This window comes from Mya arenaria, chromosome 10 (genome assembly GCF_026914265.1).
Source record: "Mya arenaria isolate MELC-2E11 chromosome 10, ASM2691426v1".
Classification (NCBI taxonomy): domain Eukaryota; kingdom Metazoa; phylum Mollusca; class Bivalvia; order Myida; family Myidae; genus Mya; species Mya arenaria.
Window position 1 is genome coordinate 8634466 of NC_069131.1, and position 26860 is coordinate 8661325.

The 26860-nt window shown below is 36.4% G+C and overlaps 2 protein-coding genes and 1 pseudogene across 5 annotated transcripts; 2 read left to right on the forward strand and 1 right to left on the reverse strand.

Moving 5' to 3' along the window:
* Nucleotides 1–3315: 3315 nt before the first annotated feature.
* On the forward strand, nucleotides 3316–13023 carry LOC128206225 (multiple epidermal growth factor-like domains protein 10). Of its 4 annotated transcripts, none has more exons than XM_052908552.1 (5): nucleotides 3318–3456; nucleotides 6256–7410; nucleotides 10331–10466; nucleotides 11030–11115; nucleotides 11634–13023. In XM_052908552.1, the coding sequence occupies exons 2-5, from the start codon at nucleotides 6828–6830 to the stop codon at nucleotides 11759–11761; spliced, it is 933 nt and encodes a 310-aa protein (XP_052764512.1). In that variant the 5' UTR covers nucleotides 3318–3456; nucleotides 6256–6827; the 3' UTR covers nucleotides 11762–13023. The 4 variants fall into 4 exon arrangements, with proteins under 4 accessions (XP_052764514.1, XP_052764512.1, XP_052764515.1 ...); XM_052908555.1 differs by having other exon boundaries at nucleotides 3325–3456; nucleotides 6233–7410; XM_052908553.1 differs by having other exon boundaries at nucleotides 3325–3456; nucleotides 6388–7410.
* Nucleotides 13024–18254: 5231 nt separating this feature from the next.
* LOC128204292 (uncharacterized) lies at nucleotides 18255–20760 on the forward strand (annotated as a pseudogene).
* A 1158-nt stretch (nucleotides 20761–21918) lies between these two features.
* On the reverse strand, nucleotides 21919–25139 carry LOC128204293 (uncharacterized). The gene is made up of 4 exons (XM_052905704.1): nucleotides 24980–25139; nucleotides 24515–24684; nucleotides 24050–24209; nucleotides 21919–23492 (listed from the first exon to the last, which is right to left on the reverse strand). The coding sequence occupies exons 1-4, from the start codon at nucleotides 25137–25139 to the stop codon at nucleotides 21919–21921; spliced, it is 2064 nt and encodes a 687-aa protein (XP_052761664.1).
* Nucleotides 25140–26860: the final 1721 nt, after the last annotated feature.

Sequence of the window (26860 nt, forward strand, 5' to 3'; positions counted from 1 at the left end):
ATAAGTAGAAAAAAAACATGTTTAACGCTCATTTCTTTCAAACTCAACTCGGTATCCTTCATAATAGTATTAATTGTGGTAAATCTTATTTGGGAGAAAGTGTGCATCTCTAAGCAAACGTCTCTCTCTCTCTCGTGTTTACATTCGTTACCAGAACAGTACGGACAACATGTTCAATCACAAACCATTTCAAACACTGAGTTATTTTCACAGCTACTACAGGCACCTGAGTAGCTATCACAAGTACACAAATAATAATCGTGATTGCATGTTTAATTCCCTTCCCACAATAACATGAATAGCATGCATGTAAAATATCATCACAGGTACCATTACAATTTAATAGTCAAGCTTCATTCAAACATTTGCCATGAGGTTGATTGCATTCGAACGACATTGATTACTATAATACCCTGACACACACAACTGAGAATGCCCTTGAAGACCACAAATATCAAAGCAAGTAGGACAACACGTTTACTCACAGCAACTTTCATATATACATATAACACGTAACGTGCGACACACTCCTGTTACGCATTGACAATCATATCCACACGAACTACCGAACTTTCCAGTTTCATACAATGAGCATGACGTTTTTTTAGTACAATCGGAAAAAATAATTGCCACATTTGAAGCCACATAAGAGCCTTGTTTGCGTACATATTTACCGATATCACCAAAACAAGTCGGAAATTCACAAGCACATTTGCTCATCTTGCACCACACATATCACCCTAAAACCCAACCGGGCTGGCATGTGTCAAAATGTTACAGGTGAGACCATGTTTTCATATTCTATACATTGTGTACAATAAATTCCGCTAGAATAGAAGCCGTCATTGCATTTACGGTATGATCCTAAGGCCGCGTTAATGTCATGGTCAAGGCAGTTGGATCCACATTGGGTACATTGAGATAGTTTAACATATCAGTTTGACATACACTAATCGAAACAAACTATCACAACAATACGACCCTTTTACAAACTCATATACTTTAGTGAAAAAACATAACTATCAGTTCAATTGGAATAAGGTTTAAGGAACTTGACACCATACGATAACATTGCAATGAAAAAAGAAATTTGTCAAACACTTACATAAAATTGAAATCGTTGTACATTTGTGCCACGCCACACCGTTCTGTCGGGGTGGTGGTCGTTGCCGATACGTTTATAATATTCGTCTGCATCTTATTCTTTACCACGGTGAAATCATCGGCTGCGCAAAGATCGACTGTTATCTGAATGTTTTATTAGCGGGATATCAACTGACATTGACGGGACGGGTATTCAGTATTTGTTGTCAAGAGCGGTAATAATGACGATTACAAGGGTAACAATTATGAAGTTCAAACAACAGTGACGGTAAATTAATAAAAATCGGCAAAGTGAACAAATGACGCCTACTGGGGATGTTGACGTCGACGGCATTTGATCAGAAATGACGTAGGGAGCAGATATTTCGGCCACCAAAAAGTACACAGAGGTTTGCATATATCTTGAAAAGTTACATGTAATGACAACAGTGTATTTAGAAATAAGATTTTGATTTAATAACACCATCCGAAAATAAAGTACACAAATCCAACTTTCGCTCTTATATGAAAACCTTGTATCGTTTTGACAAAAGTGTTATTAAAAAATCATGGTAAGATATATAATTCAACAGTTCGATGCCATATGAGGCTATTGTCATAATTGTTTCCTGATGCAAATAAGTGGATATAATTGTCATTTTTCCACCCAATGCAGTTGTGATTCACTAATTCAACCATACATTGCAAGTTTTGAAGGAGATAGTGATACAAGTAAAATATTATCTGCAAATGAGGAATAAACTCCCATGGCTAAAAGGACCGAGCACCCTTGGTTGCAATGGTCCAGTTAATAGACGGTTATATACAGCTGACAACATTCCTCGTTGTATGACGGATTTTATGATAGCTATTGCTTCTAATAAATCAATGATGAATTGTCTCATGCAGGTTCAATGCAGCAGTGTCACAACTTATTATTTTCTTAAAGCCCTGTATATTGGTTTAAAAGAAATACTGCTGAAAAAAGGTTATATAGACCATTTCCATTATTGAACTAAAATATGGCAATAAGGAGACAGATATATCGATACGCGGTTGGGTTTTAAATTTCGTCTTACCTGTAAAGCGGGATTAGTAAACTGGCTTTCCAATAAGCAGGATACTTATCCTGTTCCAGAATGAAATTAAGTAGATCAGATAACATACCCTCGCCGCCATGCACTACATTCTATTTTTTTTCTTTTCCTTGGCTTTTAACCCACTTTAATGACATGATCGCGCACTGTACCTGCTCAGCGTAGTAGTCCAGTCATAGATATCTTTATTTTGATCACAGTTATTTAAATATCTGTCTTAACTCTTCCACTGTAATTGAATCATTATTCGGCATAAAGGCTTTCATAAAATAAAGTTTGCGAACGAGATTTTCATCCGAATATGTTATCATTTTAACTATCATCTCATTGCAAATATCTGGCGTTATACTTCTTTTGTTTCTCAGCAGCTTCCAGAACAAATTTTAATCAGCCGCAGAATGTAAGCCATCACCAACTTTTGTTTTATAATATATTTGCGTTTTCTGTGTATTCGTCAACAGTTACTATTTGCGGCTATTTAGTTGCGGAGAAATGTATGCTGAATATTTCCTGGGCGCCCTTCTTCAATTCACAGTCTTTGCATGTAACAAGCCTTGTTGTGGGTGGCATTTATGTCACGGGGGCAGTAGGGTTGAGCCTCTTTATTGAATTTGAAATGCTATAAGTCACATACTGATTTTGAAAGTTTTAGTTTTAACGTTGCTGAGAACGTCAGGGTATTTCACTGTTGGTCCAGGCGTTGCTGACCCCTTCCACCCCCCCCCCCCTTAATTGCTTCCGTAACAGTGGCTATGTTTTAACACGCTACATTGCTGGTTTGGGGGCTGGCCGACATAATTATTTGCCGCAATATAATACCGGGAGTATTTAGATGTTTAACCCTCCGATGCTGTACATGAAAGTAAACCACTGCCGTAGCTGCCCCAAATCAGACGTTTCAGGATTAGAAACTTGCACAAAACACATAGAACAAGCCATTGTACTAATAAATTTTTAACGCCTCATGTCGAACATAAGAACTTGTCGGTGTGTATTTGTAATACAAGACCAAATAGCAGCTGCAAAAACTTTAAATTATTGTAAATATCACTAAAGCGTATCGTTTACCAAACCAGTATTTAGGATCAATGAATTGCCTACCGCATCATTAATGTTAAACTACGCTATAGCGAGCTTCCTGGTTTGAATTTAACTGTGTGGACATATGAATTATATAAAGTGTGTTAAATTTAAAGCTGAATAATGGAGATAAAGGCTCAAACAGTTTTTTTGAAAATAGTATTATTCGTTTCCTTCGGATTTTATCTGTGCGGTGGTAAGCTGAATAATATATTGTACATCATCATGTTTAGACTTTAATAGTATGTTGATATTTCACTTTAAGTAATTTTTAAATCAACTTATATATCACAGACAGTCATCTCTTCGACTTATTTCGATATAGTGTAAACTGTAATTTACTTATCAATCGCTCTGCAGCCAATATAAAGATACCCATGATGTACTCCTAAGTCTAATGACATGTAGACGCATTAACTTATGCGGCAGTGACTCCTTATTTGTTCCGTTTATTACATAATAAGAAGTATTTCGACGATTTATTCGCATGTTCCTATGATTCCTTTGCAAGTGGTTCGTTTAAGTCATAGTTCATGATAGCTCTTCTACGAATTCCCGTGTGGAAAGCGGTGTGCATTTATTGTGTTCATTGCGATTAAATGAGTTACTATTCTTTTAATCCTATCTCGAAAAATCACTCCCATAAAAACACCCGGTCCTATTTCTACCTTCTACATCTTTTGAATACAGGCATCTTTTTTATGCTAATAGCTTGAAAATGATTTAGAGCTTCACATGAGGAATAAATAATTAACTCCCTCATTACTACTAATACTGTATGTAATACAATATAATATAATATACTTAATGTAAACATACCGTGTTTGATTAAAACAACACAGTTATCAAATTCCGATCTTTTCTAACCTAACTCTTTTCATCTAACTATACATAGAGCTCATCTAAAAATATCCATTCATTGGTGTGTTTAATGCACCAGTCAATTCCCCGCCCTGCGGGGACGAACTGATGGTAAAATCCCGGCCAAATCTCCGCTAAATTTGGCGCTAAAACAAAACCACCGCGGTCACTCGGCCCTGCGGGGCCACATTGAAAGTAAAAACACGGCCATTTTCCCCGGCTATCCCGGTATACCCCCGGACCTGGGGGGCCGTGGTAACAATTGACTGGTGAATAATTCTAATATGGATCAATATCAATTACACAATATATTTCGTCTGCTTCGTAAGTTTTTACAGAGTGTATATTATTGGATTGTTTTATATAATACCGACACTGAACACTATTGGATATAACATCACAGTAATAAACCATTCACAATACTTTTATCAAAAATAAAATGCTGATCATTCTAAACAAGTATTTGTTCAGGTTACCATCTATGAATTTTCGAAAATGCCGTTTATAGTTAAACTACTTTTGTTTCCTGCAGACGTATTGTATGACTGAGACACAAACATACCACATCTGATAACACAGACGAAACATATATACCCAAGAGCATATTCACTTTCTCCTTACACACAAGAAAGCATAAACCGTACTTTTCATGACGGGGTAACGCTTGAATAGACAAACATAAACCGTACATTTTTATAATGGCTTTTCTGCAAAAGAATGGGAAACTAGTGAATAAGTGTATACCATTGGAAAAACCATTTTGTTCGCGCCAGATCGACTTATATTTTTTTGAAATCATGCAAAATTTGTTTTACCAGATTCGAAGCACTTTAGCTTGAACTCGAGCTGTAATTCTTCTTTGGTTACGACGTTACGGTCTCAATCCGGAAATTAATTGGCCGATTAATGATCATTAAGAAGTATTTTTGACTATAAGACATATCACAATAAGTATTTTAAAATTCTTTCAAAATGCAAAGTCGCATTATATTGGTATTCTTTTTATACAAGTTTATACAAGATTACATAATTATTAAGCATCTCTAATTTAAAATGGTTCGTGCTAATACTGTACATTTGTTATCGCTTAATGTTCACGAATTACGAGAAAAAAAAACGTGTACGTTTAATTGAATGGTTAAAAGCCCAGAGAACCGACATTGTATTATAACAAGAAACGCATTTTACAGAAGATATTTAACAAATTATTAAACATGTTTGATCAATTGTACACTTTTTATTACTATCATGCAAAAACATACCTCTTAATGATATTACGAGTATTTACTGACATTTACCAAATCTACATAAAACACAATTTTGAAAATCCCTATATGCACACCTGCTTGAATTACTCACGTGAGAATATTAATTGGAAATCTTGGTATTGTATAACACATAAATCAGTCGTTGACAACAAAGTAAAACAATTTAAAATAAAATTACTTAATAAGTTCGTTCCGACCAACTAAAATTTATTTTCTTGGATTATAAAAGATTCCCCTTTGTTTATCAGTTGTACTGGAGTAGAAGATTACAAACATTTCTTTTATACATTGTCCTACCTATCTGTTTTTGGAACTCTTTTTGGAATAAATGACGTGTTAAACATAACTTTGAAATAAATCAAATATATTTTCAAGGCATATGAAATAGACCAAAAAAAGTGTAATGCTCTATATGTTGCCCTTAGCCAAATAGCATACTGTATCTATAACATATATTTTTTAAGCGAACGAAGATCAGTTTATGTTAATATTTTGTTTTATTTCTACAACGATCTAATTGTTCTCCAAAATATTATTCAAACAAAAATGTGTCATCTCGTTTTTTTTAATGATTTTGTAAAATGTACTTAAGATACTTTTCAAGTCTAATTGTCAACAGTGTATTTATCCAAATTGCAAAACATGTTCTAATGCGTCAAACTGTGACTCCTGCAACGACGGTTTTTGGGGTGAAAAATGTGAGGCAATATGTGCAGAAGGGTGTGTTGATAAAATATGCATTATCAATAACGGTTTTTGTTCTTGTCTTACGAACTATTACGGAAATAAATGCGATGGACAATGTTCAGACCATTGCGTTTATTCCACTTGCTTTGGTGATAGTGGTTTTTGTGTGTGTAAACAAGGATATTTTGGGGCAGCGTGTCGCTCATAATGTGGCAATTATTGCGCCGATTGTATGAATATCACGTCATGCTCATTGTGTGAAACAGGAAAGTTCGGTAGCTCGTGTAAATTCTATTGTCAATGTGATGCAGGCTGTGATATTGTGAACGGAATGTGTCTCCCTTGTGGAACAGACTGTTTGTCTTGCAATAATAACGTGTGCACTTCATGTGTTACGGGAAAATATGGAAGTCGATGTGAGCATACGTGCTCGTCTACCTGCTATGATGTGTGTGACAATCAAGGGAATTGTCAGTCGTGTGTGTCAGGGTATTATGGGCATCAATGTGAATTAAAATGCAATTGTGAGTTCGGGTGAGATCAACTTCAAGGCAACTGTTTGAATGAAGCTTGCCCAATAAATTGTAATGGTACCTGTGATGATTCTTCACAGACATGCTATTCATGTAATCGTGGTTATCACGGACCATATTGCAACTTTACTTGCCCTGGTAAATGTGCTGATTCACGTTGTTATACCAATGGTAGATGTTTGTCCTGTGAATCGGGATATTACGGAAACAGTTGCAACATGGAATGCAAACAGAGCTGTGAGAGTAATATATGTCGTCAGAAAGATGGATTATGTCAGGTCTGCCCAGCAAACTGTGTATCATGTGAGTCCAAATCCACTTGCACCGTTTGCCTAGAATCGAACTATGGACAAATCTGTCATTTACCTCGCAACGACGAGTGTACTGATAAGATATGCAATATCAAAGGAGTATGTAACGATTGTTCTTCGTTATCTGCTTTTGGTAGTTACTGCAATTTAACTTGCAATCATAATTGTCATTTGTCTACATGTGATAGATACACAGGTGCCTGTAATAGCTGTAAAAATAATTCAGTGTTTGGAATGTTTTGTAATGAAACATGTAGTCCGTTTTGTCTTGGTAACGAATGTAAACGAGAGGATGGGGTTTGTTTAAACGGATGCAGAGATGGATACTTTGGAACTAAATGTGATCAGGAATGTTCTAAAGGATGCCGAAATAGTTCAAGAACAATATGTGATCAGGAATGCCGAAATAGTTCAGGATTGATATGTGATCTAAAAGGATCATGTCTTGAGGGCTGTGCTGATGGATACTTCGGCGAACGATGCAAATCAGGTAAAAGCTCCAAATATTTGTTTAAAAAATTAACTTGCAAGATATCGAAGATACAGATATCAAAACTGCAAATTCCACTGAACTGAAAATAACACAGTGATAAAACATGGTATTTGATTGAAAAGCATAAAGAGGAACATGTTATGTATTGACTATTACATAAATTGTATTCTTACTCAATGTGTACGTATTAGGAATGTTGCATGCAGTGTTGGAATCACACGTAATTTTATTAATTATCAATGTTTTGTATTTCATACGGAGGTAACCAGTGGCCTTATAGTTGTCAATCGTGTACAGGGATCGGTTCTAATCCCGTGTACGACGATAATAGTGTAATGTGTATACTTTGTTAAAATATTAAACTTGAATGAAATGGACATATCGTTATAGATGCCATTTTTGGTAACAGTATTACATATATTCGTTCAATGGAACTTAACCGTCAAAGATATATAAGGCGTACCTAATAAGACCCCCCCCCCCCCCAAAAAAAAAAAAAAAAAAAAAAAAAAAAAAAAAAAAACAACATTTTTTATTTACACGGGCACTTAATACGAATATATGAATTAGTGCATTGGGTAGCAAACTAATTTCAGTTTCGAATTGTACGGTTTAAACTCTTGGATTTGGATTTCGCGCTTAAAAGAAAGTATTGGCGGTTTAAATTTGAAAATATAATCATGGAATGGTTGCAAATGACAACCCTGTAATAATTTATAGCTCAATATAACTTAATAGTATGTATCAGATGCTGTACAAAATACGATATCTTACTGGTCTAAAGTCAGGGTTGTGCAGTTGTCTGTGGCGTAGGATGTGTTTTACCTGTTTCAGCCTGATTTCCTGGTTTAAGTCATTTTAAAGAGTTTCAAGTTGCCTTAAAGAAATAAAGTATTCCGACTTCTTGTTTCATCAAAAGTGTTCTAGCGTTGCTTTTAAAAAGATGAGTTGCATTCAAATAATAGCGGTTGTTTCCTTTAGATTGTACTTGATTACTGGTTTATGTTTAAACACGCACTTAGACAACTTATGGAATACCAACATTTTCAAAAATAGTAATTATTGTAGACAACTAGTAGAATAAGAAAATGAGAACGAAAAAACTTAATTCTAACAGTAATTCGCATTTCTGATAAAAGTTTTAAGACATTAAAATGTAAAAAGAAATGAAAAATGAAAGAAAAAAAACGTAAAACCTCTTTTTTTAAACACACAGATAGGCCATTTATCCAAAAGAATGAAAATAGCAAAAGCCCAAATAGGAATATGGAACTGCTCGTGCCAACTTACTCATTATTCAAAGACGAATAATGGACATAAATGATGGACATTAATGATTTCAATGTCCTATCTGTTTACTAGAGAACTACACAAGATTAAGCTACATATATTGTTTGCTTAAAGGCATTTTCTATCCAAGCGTTGAATAGTTCTTAAAGTGCTTACTTTACGCAGCGAACTCTGAATACGGAATAAGGATCTGGTTATTCATCCGTACTCAATACGCAAACTATGCATATAAACGGTGAACTTTCCTTTTTTCTCTTTTTTCCTTTAACTTTTTGACAATAATTATGCAGCATTAATCTTCACATAACTTTTGTAAGAATGCATTTTCTCCCACCTCAGATAAGTAGATCCAAAAATTTAACCATGCTAGATATTCTTATCTTGCCCACGGGCGAAGATAAAATGCCCGTATGGAACTCCTTTAACCACATTATAATTACCTCCCTTGTTGAAGACTGTCGTCAGTAGCATCAAGGAAATCTTGTCTTATGGTAATATTTAGAACGTTAATTAATTATTTCTCGCTTCAAATGTCACCATAAAACAGTTTTCAGGCACTATTCAAGAAATAATGCTTCATTCTCCTTAGAACTATTTAAAAAGACCGATTTGACTATGAACATTAACTGGATCACTGCGCGTATATCCATGACAACCACGTGCTATCGCATATCCATACGCAATTATTTTCACTAAGCAAGAAAGAGTTCCAGCAAAAAATACATTTTTACTTAATTTCGTTTAACTGAGGTGGGAGAAAAAGCATCTAGCATAGCCGCTCGTATAAGATAGGTTCATCCCGACCCTCGCGCAGGGTGTTTTGCGGAACCTCGGTAAACCTCGTTTCCGCGAAACACCCTACGCTCGGGTCGGAATGAACCTATCTTACACTCTCGGTCATGGAAGATACTTATAATCTATTAAAGTAATGCTCAGTGTTTAGAGTGCTTTAAACATACATCAATATTTGACAAAATGACTATGCAACATTATTCTACACCGACTGTCTGCAAAAATAATTGTCCTTTTCAGCGGTACTTGGGCTTTTAAGCACATCAAGCTTCAAGTACGGAATAAGGAACTCAATTCGATTTTCTTATTCAAATGCTTATAAAGAAAACATGCAATGCTTTATTTCCGTGTTGACGAACTAGTTATGTGACAATGGCCTTTACATGAAGTTAACCAAAATGAATTATCTATTTAAGCGGTTCTCATTTTCACGCAACAGACTGCAGTTGTCGTACATTGTGGTATTCCATAAGTCGCCTATACGCTTTTTAAAATACGAAAACCAATACTAAAATATGGTTTCATGTTCATTTGTTATAGACACTTTCTATTCGGAATATGGAAATTATTCAATATAGGAAACCACTTATCATCCATGTTAAGTATTCAGCACAGCATTGGTCGTTTCATTACTCACTTGACCCGCATTCGATTACGTATCTATGTTTAAACCAGTTTAGGATAGTAAAGATGTAGCGGTGGGTATAAAATACCTGTTATGTTAAGAACAAATATTATCCTTCCATTGCAGCAGCCGTCGATTACATTGTACCAGGAAACGTTTTAACAACGTCTCAAAATTCTTGATAAATAATTATGTTATCATGGGTTTCAGATGGCCGTAACCAACAAACTGAAGAAACTAACTCTGGTTCTGTGATCGGTGGAGCGGTTGGTGGTGTGCTTGGTGTGTGTGCTGTCGTAGCGCTAGTGGTGGTCGTCCTGGTATTGAAGAAAAAAGGGATTATTTGGTAAATATTTCCTCATGAAAAGTTAGTGTAGAAGCGATAAAGAATTACAATATGTTATTTTTCTCGTAATACTGAACTACAGCGCTGTGTTTAATCATTTTTTTTATTTTAAGATTGATATTACAAATTTCTTGTTTCTAATAATTTTAAAAACATGTTTAGGTTCGACGGTAAAAAATCAATATTTGTTGATGATATAAGGATACGAATGTGCAAAAGTCAAATAGAAAGAAGGCAAATCGTTGAACTCGTTACCTCTGGTTCTGGAGTCAATTTGTAACGTCTACACTACTTGGGACTTATACTGGGTGGATATGTTAAACACATGCCTTAATGGCGGCGGAATTTGTCAATTTGCATTGTGTTGTATAGGCATATTGAAAAATCAGTTCTTTAGAACAACGTTATCATGTTGCCGACGGTTTGCGTTAAAAGCTGTTTAATAATTGGAAGGGTTACTCTTTTCTGTATTTCATTGTGTTGAATATCAAATGAGAGCATATACGCCGGAATGCCCTTGTAATTGATAGTTTAACGTCTTCCTGTTCTTTTTTGCCACACAGGAAGGAGATCAAGAAGACCTATGAGGATATATCACCAAGAAGAAGCCAAGATGAACCGTACACAACATTGGCTGTTGCGAGCACGAGTATACACATTTTGTTCTTTGTATTTTTGTTATACTGTCAGAGTTCCATTAATACATCATAGTACTTAGAGTTTCAGTGAAAACATGTTATTTCTTATTATTTGAACTTATATCAAGAGCAATGATAACTGTGACTGCAGTTGAGTTTCTTGGTATATAACAAAGCCTTGCCTACGAATATCACAGGCAACATCATTTTTATATACATTTTTCAGTAACATTGATGATTTGAAGGTGCTCATTTTGGCGCCTGCATCTTTCAGTTTAAAATGGTACAGAGAGTATTCAAAAATGTTTCGGACAACAAAATAATGATAATATTGCATAGGTAATAGTTCCTAATATATTATAAAAACTCTTATCAAAATACGCGGTAGTACCTACTATCGAAAATAATTATTAAACAAATTCAGAGAATAGATATAAAAAGGTATGAGATCGTATTGTTGATACTTGCGTCATTCCACATTAAATTGTATTCGAAGTTCAGCTAATAATCAGAATCATTTCCGTTAAAGCCGAGTACGAAATACCCGACTCGGAGCCAAGGTCCGAGCTGACCATCGAAGGTGAAGACAACCGGGTGTATTACAATGATGAAAGGACCTACTACAAGAATGTCGGGGGAAATGTTCATAAGACATGAAAATGTACACAAACAAGTTGTTTGTAGTATGTTTTCAGCGATGTACATTTATACAAACGCTTGCTTTTTATATCAACACTATGTTTGGTTAATTTTTAAATGCATTTTGAGGTTATCCATGTAAGCTGCACAGTATAATTATAAATTGTATCGTGTCATCAAAATAATTGTATAAATCTACAAGAACGTACGTAGAACAAAAATGGGAACGGTGTTAAATTCAGTCTTTTTAATGCAAAATACTACTCTGATTTTCTAAAAATGAAACAAATTATCAAACGTCGAAGCCGCAAACTCACTGTTCAGACAAAGGCAAATTAAGTTACTCTTAGAACTTATTCCGATATGAATCTCACCGTAAATATAGACTGAATATCGTCTTTAAGAATGGCGGTATGATTGCAAATAGGTGAATATGGTGCTTTGATAATTATCTCTTATAAGTTTTAAATGGCTTCTCTTATGTTTTTCAAATAGATAATCAATGTATAATATGGCAGAGTAAGTGCGTATCAATGCAAAATGTGTACTAATTTAAGTACTAGTCTTGTTACAGCATTTGTGTTATATACCTCATGCTTTGTTTTATTCTAAACATAGTCTCATTCTTCTGTATGGAGCCGAGATATGGGGACTGAAATGTATGCAATGTATTGAAGCTGTACATGTTGATACTTGTAAGATAATATATAGTATTTATCATCCCAGTGTTTCTTATGGTGCAGTGTTATCTGACTTCAGAGATATACCCTATGAATATTATGTATTCTATGCGTTGTATGAAATATTAGATAAAACTTATAAGTATAAAGAATACTAGATATGTTTAAAGACCTAAAAGTATGAGTTTGTACTATTATGACATTCGTTTTTGATCGTGAGTGTCAAGCATAAAAATAATTTGTATACCAATGGGATTAGATATATATGGGACCAATACAATTGATGTTCATAAAAAATTGTTTTCATATCAGTATGTTCAACGGTTTAAAGACCAGATTATCAAAACCTTGTTTGAAAATGTGTCATAAATAGCAAATTGTTTCATTATGAAAAAGGAATCACTATGAAGTCAAAAATTGTATATGTATCAAAGATATTACAAAAATAGGAAATTGTTTTGCTAAATTTAGAAGTTCGTGTCATAACCTAATTATTTAAAAGGGAATGCATTATAAAGCCGAGCAAGTATATAGTTATTGTCAAAAATGTGAATTTATTGTGGAAGACGAATTCTATTTTTTACTTGTGTCTCTATTGTATCAAAGTCTAGGGATTAATTAAGGAATGAATTGCGGGCTTGATGTCATTATCGGGGTATGAACGCAATTGCACTGGTCAAAGTGTGTTGAATCCGAAGGACTCCACGCGTACTTTGACCAGCCCAATTGCGTTCATATCCCCGATAATGACATCAAGCCCGCAATTCATTACTTATATTTACACCAATACCTCATTATTTCATTCAATAATTGTAAAAATAATACTTCATTTCATTTAAGAAAACCTTTCAGTAACTCTTTCCCTTCCATTCTGTAAATAGAACGACCCCACTATAACCGGAATCATTTTTTTCAAATGACGTCATAATAACGCGGGATAAGATCAGACACTTGAAATCACTTTTAAACCTAAAACTCAAACACTTAAGGCGACTATTCAATTACAATTTAAAACAAAATACTTTCTAGAATGTTGATTTTATTTTACGGTATCTGCTTACACAATACAAACAATAACAGTATCATATTTTTCTTGTATATTGTTATGCAATGAATTGCGGTCCGAACATATCCGAAGATGTTGCGTTCATCGATTCATGAACGCAATTGCCGGAAGGCAGTTCATTTAAGGAATGGAAGTTGAGGTGTAAATATATATATATGTATACCAAGCTTGTTTCATGTATATCTAACTTTTCGAACATTTTACAATATGGTGGTCATGTCAGAATGAAAATGAAATGATATTATGTTTGACTAATATTTTGGTATATAAAAAGTACACAAATATGTACTAGAACAATATTTGTTTACATGAATAAAAGACAATGGATGTAGCATACCGACACTGAGCAAACCATGAATACACGAAACAGACCAAACACTTATAGACACTAAACACACGAAACAGACACAAAAGAGAACAAACATACAATAAACAAAATAAACTGACACTGAGCAAACGAAACAGACACGGACAAATGAGACAGACACTGGATAAACCAAACATACATTAAACAAACCAAACAGACACTAAGCAAACGAAACATACACTAAACAAAGCAAACGGACACTGAACGAATGAAACAGACACTAAACACATGCAACAGAAACTGAACAAACCACACAATCACTGGACATTCCAGATACTAACTAAAAAATAAACATTCACCGTAAAACAGACACTAATCAAATCAGATATACACTAAATAAGACTCGCAGACACTGAACATTCCAAACATACACTGAATCAAACAAACAAACAATAAAAAAACAGACAATGGATTAACCAGTCTAACAATGAAAAAAACTGGTACTGAACACTGCAATAACTAATCAAATCATAAAAACATTAAAAAAAACAAACAAGCAAACACTGAACAAAACAAACACTGAACGGACCAAATAATCGCTGATAAAATTAAGCATACATTAAATTATCCCAAAAGAAGGATAATAAACCAAAGAGACACTGAAGAAACCAAACCTACACTCAACAAAAAACAGACAGAGTATTAACCAATCAAAGACACCTCAAACAGAACTGGAACTGAAAGAACACTATAGTTACTGAAAAAAACAGACAAGCATTCTACAAAACAAACAGACACTGATCAAACCAAACATCACTGAAAAAAGAAAAAGGTCGGTGATCAAACAAAGCTTACCTTGAACAAACCAAATAGACATTTAACAAACCAAACATACACTGCAACAAACCAAACAGATACTAAAGAAAACAAACATACACTGAACAGACAAATAGAGATACTGAACAAATAAAAAGCGTACAGACACTAAACAAATGAACAGACGCCTAAAACAATAACACAAACTAAACAAAAGAACATGAGCTGAAGATGCCGAATCAACACTGAACATACCAAATTAACATTGATTAAACCACATTTATACTAAACAATCCATACAAACAGAAATCAAACGTACAGACACCACTGCCATATTCAAACTGACATCAATCAAACCAAATATACACTAAAACAAATCACACACTGAACAAACCAAACGGACACGGAAAACACCACATAAATTACGGTACTAAGCAAAATCATAACGACATGCACATGCACTTAACACACCAATCTGACATTAAAATATAAAGTAATTCAACATACATACACTAAACAAACCAATATTCACTTAACATACAAAGCTGATACTGAACAAACCAAACATACACTAAACAATCATACAGACACTTACGAAACCAAATACTTACTCGGCAAACCAGATAGATACTCAACAAATCATACAAATATTGAACAAACTTAAAATACAAAATAGACTCTTAACAAACCATACGGACACTGAACGCAACTCGAACGAAACAAACTCTACTAACAAAGCAGACAATGAATACGTAGGAATTCAACATAGATTAAAGCAGTGTTAAAAAGCAGCTAAGCGTAACAGGCTTAAAAACGCCCTTATTTCTTAGGTTATGTTCTGTATTTACACGCAAAGCCCACGATCTGTTTGATTTTGGAACAATTTCAGAGAGTTGTGTGATCCTCAATTCCAATTTCTTTCTTTTTTACATTTGAACCTTATACAACCATATCAATAAACAGATATAGATTCCTGTGAGTAGGTGTATATATCTCCACTGTTTATATCCAGTAATAAGCGTGGCCATCCAACTATTGATATATATACTTCTTAACTCACATGCAATCATTTAAACAATTGCCTAATTCGAAGAAAATGTGTCTTTCTATCATCCCGTGTACCACTTATGTGTACTGTGTATGAATGCAACATTGGTTCAACTACGTTTTCCGCCTTTCTTGAGAAGTGTCTTCGGATAATCGCAGATTATCGAAAGCGAAACAAAGTTCGACAGGGGTAAACAAGCACAAAACATCATCAGCAAACCATTCAAGTGTGCGAGGAAATCCTTTTATGCATGTATGCATCATCTGCAACTATGAAGTACTTCTGTTGTTCATTTGAAAAAAACACAAAATTAATATCACGAATAGGTGCCAAGAATGATAGATAAGGAGACCTGCAAAATATCGAAGATAAAATAAAATGATATTTGATCAAAAGGGAAAATCTATTATATTAAATATTATAATATATTCGTATTCAAAGTGTGCCTATTTGGAATAATGCATGTGGTGTTGGAAACACAAATAATTATACAAATAATCAAAGCTTTGTATTTCACACGGATGTCATCAGTGTCCTGATAGTTATCTGTCGTGTACCTGGAGTCTTTACTAACATATCAAATAGGATATATTGCATTGGTGACTCAATTTGGTAACAGAATGACGTATTCGTTCCATGGAAATTATCTGTCATAGTAAATAAAAGGGTAATAACAAATCCCGCAGTATAAGTGTTTATTCGCACGGAAATAATAAATGCATTCGTACATTGCGAAGATTTAAACCAAGGTATCGCTAATCTAAATTTGTATTTATACATACAACGGAAATGGTTACAGATGACAACCCCGTTATAATTTAGAGCTCAACATACCTAAAAATATATTATTTGTCAGATGGAAAACTATATCTTTCAAAGGTTTAACATTTAAATGCAAAACAAGAATTAATAGTTTACTTGTTTAATCTAAGTGATGTTAAATTGATTGAAGCATTGAATCTGTTTAACCTGTAACAGCTTCACTTCCTGGTTCGTGTAATTCTAAAGATATTTAAGTTGCCTTAAACAAGTTAATAACTCTCGGACTTCTTGTTTCATCAATAGTGTTCTAGTTTGATTTTAATGAATGAATTTCTTCCATTTACATTGTACTTTACTACTGATGTTTGCAAGTCTCCTGATAGACGTTTTCTGATAGTTTTTTTTCTAAATTGTAATAATGTATACTTTGTTATGGAGTGAAAATACCAATGTTTTTTATAAATATTCACCGTATCGGTTTAAGACATTACTGTATATGACCTGAAAAGGTGGTTAAAACAACAATTTCCTTCGAAAATATCTTATTCACCTCAAAATACACGAAGTCAAATCCTAGAAATGGCTCAAGGCTCAATTTGATATGTATATTTAAGATAACCTATTGTCGATGGGAGTGTGTTGCAATATTGAATCACACTTGAAAAGACAAATTCTAAACGAGATCAATAAATATAAACACATGTCATATTGGACACGTGTCCAAAGATTAAACGATTGGCGTTTTTTTCGGTTATTAGAGAATCGCCCGAGTGTAACTATTTTCTTACCTCGGGAATTGACACCACGCCGATAGCGATAAGGCTACGCCTAAAGTGTCACGTGACTCCTTAGTAAAGGACCTCCGACAAAATATTGATATAACTACCTTAATGTTTCTCTCAATGTATCAATATCAGATTCAGTTTCTGTTTCAGTTTATTGGCAATACCATTAAATACATGCGTTTGGCCAATATTAATATCAAATTTCACAAGTATCCTTATTTAATGAAATGCAAAACTGTTCTTACATTGTCATTATCCCAAGTTTAAAAATCGATTTGCGTCATTTACAAATATTTTGTTTTATTTATTCGTATATAAGTTTAAAATTCGATTTGCATTATTTACAAATATTTTGTTTTTTTCTATTCGTATATACATTTTCTGATCTTTAGTTATATGATATCACGGACCTATTTTGTAACTTAAATCAAGTTATCGTTTCTGATAATAATATGTCCATACAAAGTTAGAAGCAAATGTAGATGCTTCAGATTTTAAATTTAACGCACAAAAAGGAGACAAATTTCTAAAGAAAAATAAATAAATTACATGATATCGTCAATATTTTACACTACGTAGTAATACGTACTGATAACTTATAATGATATTTCCTATTTAAAGACTAACGAAAATATACGTATAATATCAACGGTTACATTAACTATTAATACATTTGGACGGTTAAAATGTCTACTTAAAGCTAACTTTGTTATCAAACAAGTACAATGAAATGCATAATTTGAGCAGCATTAAGTATTGAATGTTAGCATTTGGGATTTCCTTAATTGTCTTAACTATGTTTCGGTTATGAGAAACATATTTGTATAGACAAAAACGTAATTAAACTACTGTTGATAATGTTGTTGTTGTTGAATTTATAAAGGTCTGCCCGCGCCCTATAGTGGCTGCATTGTGGCTTGACCCCGTCACATCCCCTAGTGTGACTGAAACATATTTTTGATGCCAAATGGGGAGATATACACCCACCTTTTTGTGGGATAATCGCTAAACTAGTAATTTTGAACCCCAAATGCCTCAGACCCTACGATGAATGACCTCAAGAGTGGTCCCACAGCTCTGTCTTTTGGATATGGTTTTATTTCTTTTGGTCTTAACTGGTTGATAAGTGCAGATTGTCGGAGGTCATGGCGGATAGCAACGGGCAACTGATAAGCCCCACCTGTCTTTCATATTAATTTCTTTTTAAAAACTCCACGCATAAACTAAGCCAAGAACAAAACAAAACATATAAGAAACTGAAAAGATGAACACACCTTTTCAAAAAAAAAAATCGGAAACATACAACTGGTTATCTATGTCAGTAAACGGCCTAGAATTTAAATAAACTTTATGTTAAAGAGATACGTTTTCATTTATTTTAAACCTAATATTTATGCGGAAAAACTAAGACTAAATCATACCCCAACTGCTTTGTTTTGTCTTTTGTTTACACTATTAGTAAATGTAATGGTCATTTCAGAACGTGTGTATGGTCAGAGACGATCTAATCTAGAAATAACCTGACTGACCCTGCCCATTTCGCTGGACAAATAACTAATACTATACAAAATGTTTGTAACATTTGTTCACAATTGTCATTTTTTTTACTCTGACCGAAAACGCATGTAAACTTTCAGTATTGAAAAGAAGGTGTAAAAGAGAAGCATTTCCGGTACTTAAAGTTTGATTAGACACACCCAAAACAGTGTGCGAGATTTTTAGGCGATTGTTCTTTCTACATCCATTAATTTGTTAGGGAGATTCTCCATGGTTCGCCTTACTCATCCCATCTGCTTCGGCGTTCTTCAGTCCTACACGGTATATTATCTCGAAATCGTATAGGCCTTACGCTCATGACCACCGCTGCACGAATTACAATTATTCTGATAAATTCCTTGAGCGCATTTACAAGGTTTTCCTCGACGTAATGTTGTTGTTATTTGTAATAACGTATCAATTATCACATTATAAGAATTCTAATTACTTTTAATGAAAATACATGTCACACTGATGTTGTTAATAGGAAAGATATGTATAGACCGTTTGCAACAGAGGGCGATTTTACCATGACACCGTCGCGACGGTCATCTTGGAGGTATTCCCCATATTACGCAATGATGACTCACATAGTTTTCACAAACACAACCATTAGGTCAAGGGTTACGGCTGTCAAACAAGGAAGTGGATAAATAAAAACAAGTGAAAATATCGTACAGAGACACTCTAGAGCCAGTTTTAAGTGCAAGACACGGCGATAAGTTGAAACTAATAGCGGGACACATACACACTGACAACATTGTCGCCAGACGTTAAATTACTACCAGCGGTGACATATCCCGACATTGTTAACTTCCTTTTGTTTTCTCCCAGTGCCTACACTTTAGATGACCTGAAATGTTACAAAGGGCCTTGAAGCGTACAACCAGTTTATTTGTGGATGGGTTTCTGGTATTTCAACAGCAGTCATCGACAGAAACATGTTGTCAAGGCAAAGGTAAGAACCCTGTAAAATCTCTTACATTGAAGTTAAGTATGTTGTTGTGAACAGTGATTTAGGGGAAATCTGAATGCATGCATTCATTAAAGTTTTGTAATTATAATTTGATTTTATTGTTCAATTGCTTAAAACAAACAATAGTGGCAAAATACTCAATTTACACAATGGTTGGCATGTGTGCCATACAATTTTAAAATAGGTATTTTGATTGTTTTTAAAGCTGCACTCTCACAGATTTACCAGATGTTACAACTTTTTTTCTTTTTTTTGTCTTTGAAAGATTTTTTTGTGTAGATATCTGCACGCCAATGATAAAAGATTGCTGACAAAATGTGAGTTCTTAGATTTTCAGATAAATGCATAAAACATCAATTTTTAAACTTAATTATAAAAATCTGCGATCTAATTTTATCAGCCGTCTTATATAATTGGTTTCCATGGATTTTCGCAAAAGTTGGCTCGTTCCAAGACAAAAAATAACAAAGTTGTCTAAATGTTCAAGCTGTGAGAGTGCAGCTTTAAACTGACAATGCTTGACTGTGGCATAGATTCATGAAAATAATGTACCAAGCATAATTTCCTTCCTGTGAGTGACCTCCTGCTTGTATATCAATTTATTTACCAATCGAGTGTGGTATGCGATGGATATATGGTTTTGTGTGTCAAGTGTAATAATTAAATAGATCTTTACTGAAATAAATCATTTATTTACAGGTCCTCCAATCGCAGCGGCTTCGTGAAAAACCATTGAACCCCTGGATCATCGCGGAAGGGAATGGTAAGGTGCTGTCGTCACACTGCGATTGCATGGCCGGCTTGGGCGAATCATGCACACATGTGGCTGCCCTTCTATTTGCAGTTGGTGGAACAGTCCAGATAAGAAATTCAAGGACAGTAACACAGGAACCTGCATATTGGCTGTTACCAACTTCACTGAAAGGTGTAACTTATAATGAAGTGCGAAACATTGACTTCAGTGCTGCCAAGACTTTGAAGAAGCGATTTAACACTGACTGTGATAATGTCAGTACTGCATCTCTGTCTACATCTGCCTAAAAAATAAAACGTAACACTGCAGCATCTACTGATAATGAGTTACAATCATTTTTTTCTTCAAATTTAGCTTCAACAGGTAGGAAACCGGCTCTACTGTCAATTGTGAATTAACATTCAAATGCATATGCACCAAAGACTGTGGCTACAAAGTACCCTAAATTGCTTATTAACCTTCGAGAAAAAGATCCTATTTCACTCAACTTTGCAGAACTTTTAAAAAGATGCAATGACATAAACATTGAAGTGTCTAAAGAAGAAGAAGTAAGCAATGTTGAAAAGGCTACCAAAAACAATCCGAGGAGAATCTTTGGTATGATTTAAGGGCAGGTAGAATCAAAGCTTCAAAAATGAAAAATGCATGTCACACTGACCCGTCAAACCCATCACAGAGCCTGATCATGGAGATTTGCTATTCTCAAAGAAACAAATTCTCAAACTTGGCCACAAGGTGGGGTCTTTCAAAGGAAAAAGTAGCCCTCTCAACACTGTTGAATATACTTATTGGTGCACATGAAAATGTAGAGCTTGAAGACAGTGATATGTGTATTTCAACTGATTTCCCCCCATGTAGCAGCATCCCCTGATGGAATAAACACATGTGACTGCTGTGGAAGAAGCTGTGTTGAGGTCAAGTGTCCATATTCATTGAGAGATAAACATACTGAAGAGTGCGATTATTTAGTGAGATGTGAGGATGGACATTTACGTCTGGAGACACAAAACATAAGTACTACAACCAGATACAGACACAAATGGGAGTTACAAAAACTGAAATGTGTTATTTCGTGGTTTAGACAGAGGTTGATATAAATGTTGAACACTTTTTTTTTATTCGGATATGTTTTAGGACTTGCGTGCAAAGGCTACACAAGGTCGCAATATTACCAGAAATGGTGGGCAAGTTCTACTCAAAACTTCCCAGTTCAGATTTATCAGTATCAGACAAAGGTGACACCTTAAAAATACCTGTCTTTGTAAGACTATGTAAGTAAATAACACGTCGAGTCAGGTTCGATCCGTTTACTCAACTATCATATATATATAAAACAATGGAAGTGACGTCGACGTTAAGTCCTCACGCCGCGACGTCACGTTACGTAAGTTCGCGCGTAATGTTATACAAATACAATTCATGACACTCCGGGTCAGCGAATGATATTAGTCTCTTGCACTGACGGTGTCACACAGCACTTCTAGAGGATACAGTTCTACGATAGGGCGGGTAGTGTGATGTCCATTTTGTGTCCGAATCCGCGCTGCACGAACCAACCCATCGTTTTCGGTTATGGTCTCCTCCATAACTGCTAGTTTCCATGAGGACCTCGGTGTCTCGTTATGGACCTGGACAACGTCGTCAAACTTGATCGTTTGCTGTTTTTTGCCGGAAACACGGTGGTGCTCCCTTATAGCGGTTAAATGTTCAGGCTTCCATCGTACGCGGAAATTGTCAATTAACTTTTTCTGGGTCCTCGCTCGCTTCGTGATGTTTTCAAAGTTACTCGCACGGGGTCCCGGAAGTTCAATGTCTTCGGAATAAGGCAACTTTGTAAGTCGTCTTCCAAACAGCAAGTGAGATGGCGTCAATGGCTCCGTCTCGACCTCTCCAAAAGTGACGTAAGTTAGTGGACGGTCATTGATAACGGCCCCCACTTCTGTGATGATAGTGGATAACGTCTCGGAGTCCACATACGATCGACCCAGTACCTTCTTGACGGCAGTTTTGGTCAACCCAATCAGGCGCTCCCACCATCTTCCGTACCACGCAGCAGGTTTTACGATAAAGCGCCATTCTGTTCCTTTGTTGTTGAGCTCTTCCTGTACTGCATTTGATTGCATGAGTTCACGTAGATGATTCGCTGCTCCAATATATGTAGTACTCTTTGATATCATCAGACGTAAAAGGGATTTCCGGCTGCGGAATCGGCGAAGAAACGCTTGCAGAAATGTTTCTGTTGTAAAATCCGGCACGAGTTCAATGTGTACAGCTCGGGTCGATGCACATGTAAACAAACAACTGTACGCTTTCTTTTCTTGTCCGTCTTTATCGCGTACATACAACGCACAAGTAAAGTCTACACCAGTTGCTGTATACGGTTCTGTGTCCTCTACTCGTATTTTTGGTAATGGTGGTGGATCAGGCGCATGGTAGGAGTTGCCGTTAACTCGTCTGCATATAACGCAGGCCCGTAACACGGACTGCACGCAACGTCGGATAACCGGTATCCAGTATTTCTGTCTGAGGTATGTAATGGTTAAACTTGACCCAGAATGAAGTAACCTCTCGTGGGCATCGATTACAACCAGACGTGCGAATGGATGTTTCTGAGGAAGTAGGTATGGAAACTTTTCTGATAGCGGCGCATTGTGAATATGCCCACCACAACGAACGAAGCCGGTGGCATCTAGGAACAGTCTCAAATGCCTAACCAATGGAAGGCGATTTCCATTTGAACTGAGATTCTTGATTTCCTCGCCATAAGTAGATTGTTGACAACTTCTGAGCCATAATTCTTCTGTCTGTTGAAGCTCACTCGCTGTCAGGTGTTCTAGTCTTCTGGATGAAACTTCAAGTCTGCAGTTTTGTGCAAACCGTAATACGTAGGCGCTGACGAGTAGCAGCTTCCCGAGAGTGCTGTATCTGGTCATATCTATGATATCATGGATTCCAGTAATGGTGTTTGTTGAAGATTCTGACGGTGACTGTGGCTCAGGCTCGTCACAGTGATCTGTTCCTGTAATGCAAACGGTTGTTAACTGGTAATCCCAAGTCGGCCACTTGTCTGTTTCGTCGATCCATTGTGGTCCTTTAAACCACAGTGTGTTGTCACTGAACTGTACAGCCGATATACCACGTGTCAATAAGTCTGCTGGATTTTCTATTGTAGGACAATACCTCCACTTCCGGTTGTCCGACGGTTGATGGATCTTTCTACACAATTTCTCACAAAACTTGGTAATGACTTCATTGTTTGTAACCAATGTAATGTTATTTGGCTGTCTGACCACAGTTCCATCTTGGCAATGTTGAGTTGTTGTTGCACGTGTCTACCGAGTCGCGCACCGATCACTGCGGCAATAACTCTAACCGAAGTAGGGTAAGTTCCTTCAATGGTGCAATACGGGATTTTGCCATTACCAGCGCTGATTGGTTGACTCTGCAGCTGTATACAGCTGCGCCATATGACGTCATACTAGCGTCTGAAAACACGTGCATTATGGTTTGCTGCGTTGACGGTGTTGACTGCTTCAAAGTTGAATAGGCATCTGTTGAATTATCAAAATGAAGCACTGTTCATGTCTCGCGCTATTTCCTGCCATTTCTGTTGTAGCTCGCGTGGAAGTGGTGAGTCCCAGGCATATTTCTTCTTCCACAATTCTTGCAATATGATCTTAGCTCGAATGGTGACTGGGATGAGGAGTCCAAGCGGATCATACATTCTGGATGTGTGCTGCAAAATGGTACGCTTTGTAACAGCTCAGCCACATGAATCAACCTCTCGGGAAACGATATAGTGTCCTTGACTGCGTCCCATCGCATACCAAAAGTTTTCGAAGCTCCATCGTTGTCAAGTACATGGTCAACTTTGGCCATTTCACGCACGATACTGCTGATGGAATTCCAGGAGCGTAGGTTGAAAATGGTGGCAGACATCAACACACGTGTATCTCTGAAGAAATCAACGACGTCTCGTTCCTGCGAACCGCTAGATATTATGTTATCAACATATATATCTCTTAGTAAATGGTTACTCACCCGGTTGTCACTGTTGTTTTCTAGGTGCTTGATGATGGTTGCGCACAGGATGAATGGAGAACACGTAGCCCCAAACAGCACGGCCTTGAACCTGTATGTGGTCAGCGGGGAGTCGGGGTCACTTGGGTCACTCAGCCATAGAAATCTCGTGACGTTCCGGTCTTTCTCGTCTAGCGAAACGTAAATAAATGCTTTCCCGATGTATGTTGTAATCGCATATCTATTCAACCGGAAACGCATAAGTATATCGGCTAAGCCGTTCATTTCCGGTGGTGTAATTGTAGGCAATCATTTAGGCTAGGCTTATCAGCAGATTGACGACAACGCCAATAGTATACAATACTTACTGGGGTGGTGACTTTTTTACTCCATGGTTGGGAAAAAAGTGAATGGGATGATCGTTTTTAACATTTGTGTCCACCTCTTCAATAATTCCTTAATCTCTTTTTTCACGAATAATTTCACCATATTTCTGCAACATGAGTGGTGTTTTACGCAACCGCTTGATCAAGTTTTCTGTACGTCCTACGTTAACGTCATAATTGGTCGGCAACGGCAGATGGTCATCTTTACATGGAAGCTTGGCGATGTAGCGACCCTCGTCATATGATATGTTAGATTTCATGTAAGACTTACTGGAACCGGACGAATCGACTCATTCCGGTGTGATTCCGATGGACTCAAGCTTCCAAAAGTCCAGGGTCGTCGGCGGAGTTGTGATGACATTCAACAGGTACTGAGCGGATGGTTGTTGTGTTTTGCCTGGTAACGGACCAGAAAACAGAAATCCAATTTTCGACTTCACGGCAGTAGGTACGTTGCCCCTGACGACATGATTAAACACTATTTTCCAGTATGAATCCACACCAATCAGTAATGAAATGTCAAAACTTTCAGCAATAGTCACTGGGTGTGCCAACTTCAGTCCCCGGAGATAACTCAATGACGTCACTTCCTTTTGAATGTTTGATAACGGCACTGCAATAGTTGGGACTATCAAAACATCGATATCTATTTTCTCATGTCTATCTGTAAGTAGATTCACTGTCGCCGTTGCCATTTGTCGCACGTTCTGTGTGCTGTCGCCGAAGGAAACTAAGTGGATTGTCTCAATTCCCGTCTGTCTTAGTTTGAGTTTGGTTGCCAATTTTTCAGTAATCAATGACCTCTGTGCCCTTTCGTCAAACAAAATGTTGGCATCTGTTGTATATTGTTCGGAACTCACGCTAGCAATGGCAGTTTTGAGAAGAGTATTTGGACGATGTTGTGTCGTTGTGTGCAGTATGGCAGTGTCCAGTTGCCTGTCGGTCTTTGACTGAAACAGCGTTGCTTTAGGGTTCAGTTTGCCTATTGTCATCTGCTGTTCGCATGTGTGTGATGCCTTCGCTGACAATTGCGACATCTGAAATTTGACTTGCAGACGGATACTTGATGGTCTTCTGATAAGCTATTGAAACACAATATTTTACGTTTCATGCATTCAATTTTCTAATAAACATTGGCTAGGCTTTCACAATTAGACGATTTATAATCTCCCTTGCAAAAAGCACATGTCACTCGTCTAAGATAATTTGTGACTTGTTTCGTTTGTGCGTCTGCTTCCTGTTTTTCTACCATTTCCGGCAAGGATGGATGCTGTTGGCATGTGATGTTCCTGGAACACTGGGATTTTTCCTTCCTGTAACACGTTGATTTCCGTTCCAATGGCTCGTCTACCTTCCGGTAGCATCCACGGTCGGTCGCCATGGTCACGGGCCATATTACGTCTCAGCACTTTCGGAAGTTTGTCTCTGATGATGGGAACCAACAAGTCGCCATATGGTTCTTGAGACTGGCATAAGGACTCGAGGACTCTGATGTATGTTTCCATTTTATCACGGAAAGTCTGTATGGTGTGTAGAGTATTCTCCGGTCGTGGCAGTTCAAGCAAGGACTGCATATACGTGCTGATGATCTTATGCGTCTGACCGAAACGTTCTTTCAGTAGATCAACGGCTTTTGCGTAATTTGCATTCGTTAATTGGAAACCAGCAATACTTGAGGCAGCGCTTCCATGTTACAATGATCACAGATAGCTGAATGTTTGAACATCAGAAAGGGTGTGGTTCGAATGCACTGATGACTCGTAGCCGTCCCAGAAAGTTTGCCTTTCGGTTATGTCACTTTTAAAATTCGGCAGCGAAAGGTGAGGCAATTTGTGATAAAGCTGTGACATCATTTCCGATGGTGCTGAATGTTCGTTTATCCGTATCGCCTCTACATTGCGATTCTTGTGTTCGTCGCTCTTGGATAAGTCTGTGTTCTCGGATGCATGTTGTGTTTGTCTACGGAGTGCCAGGAGTTCAA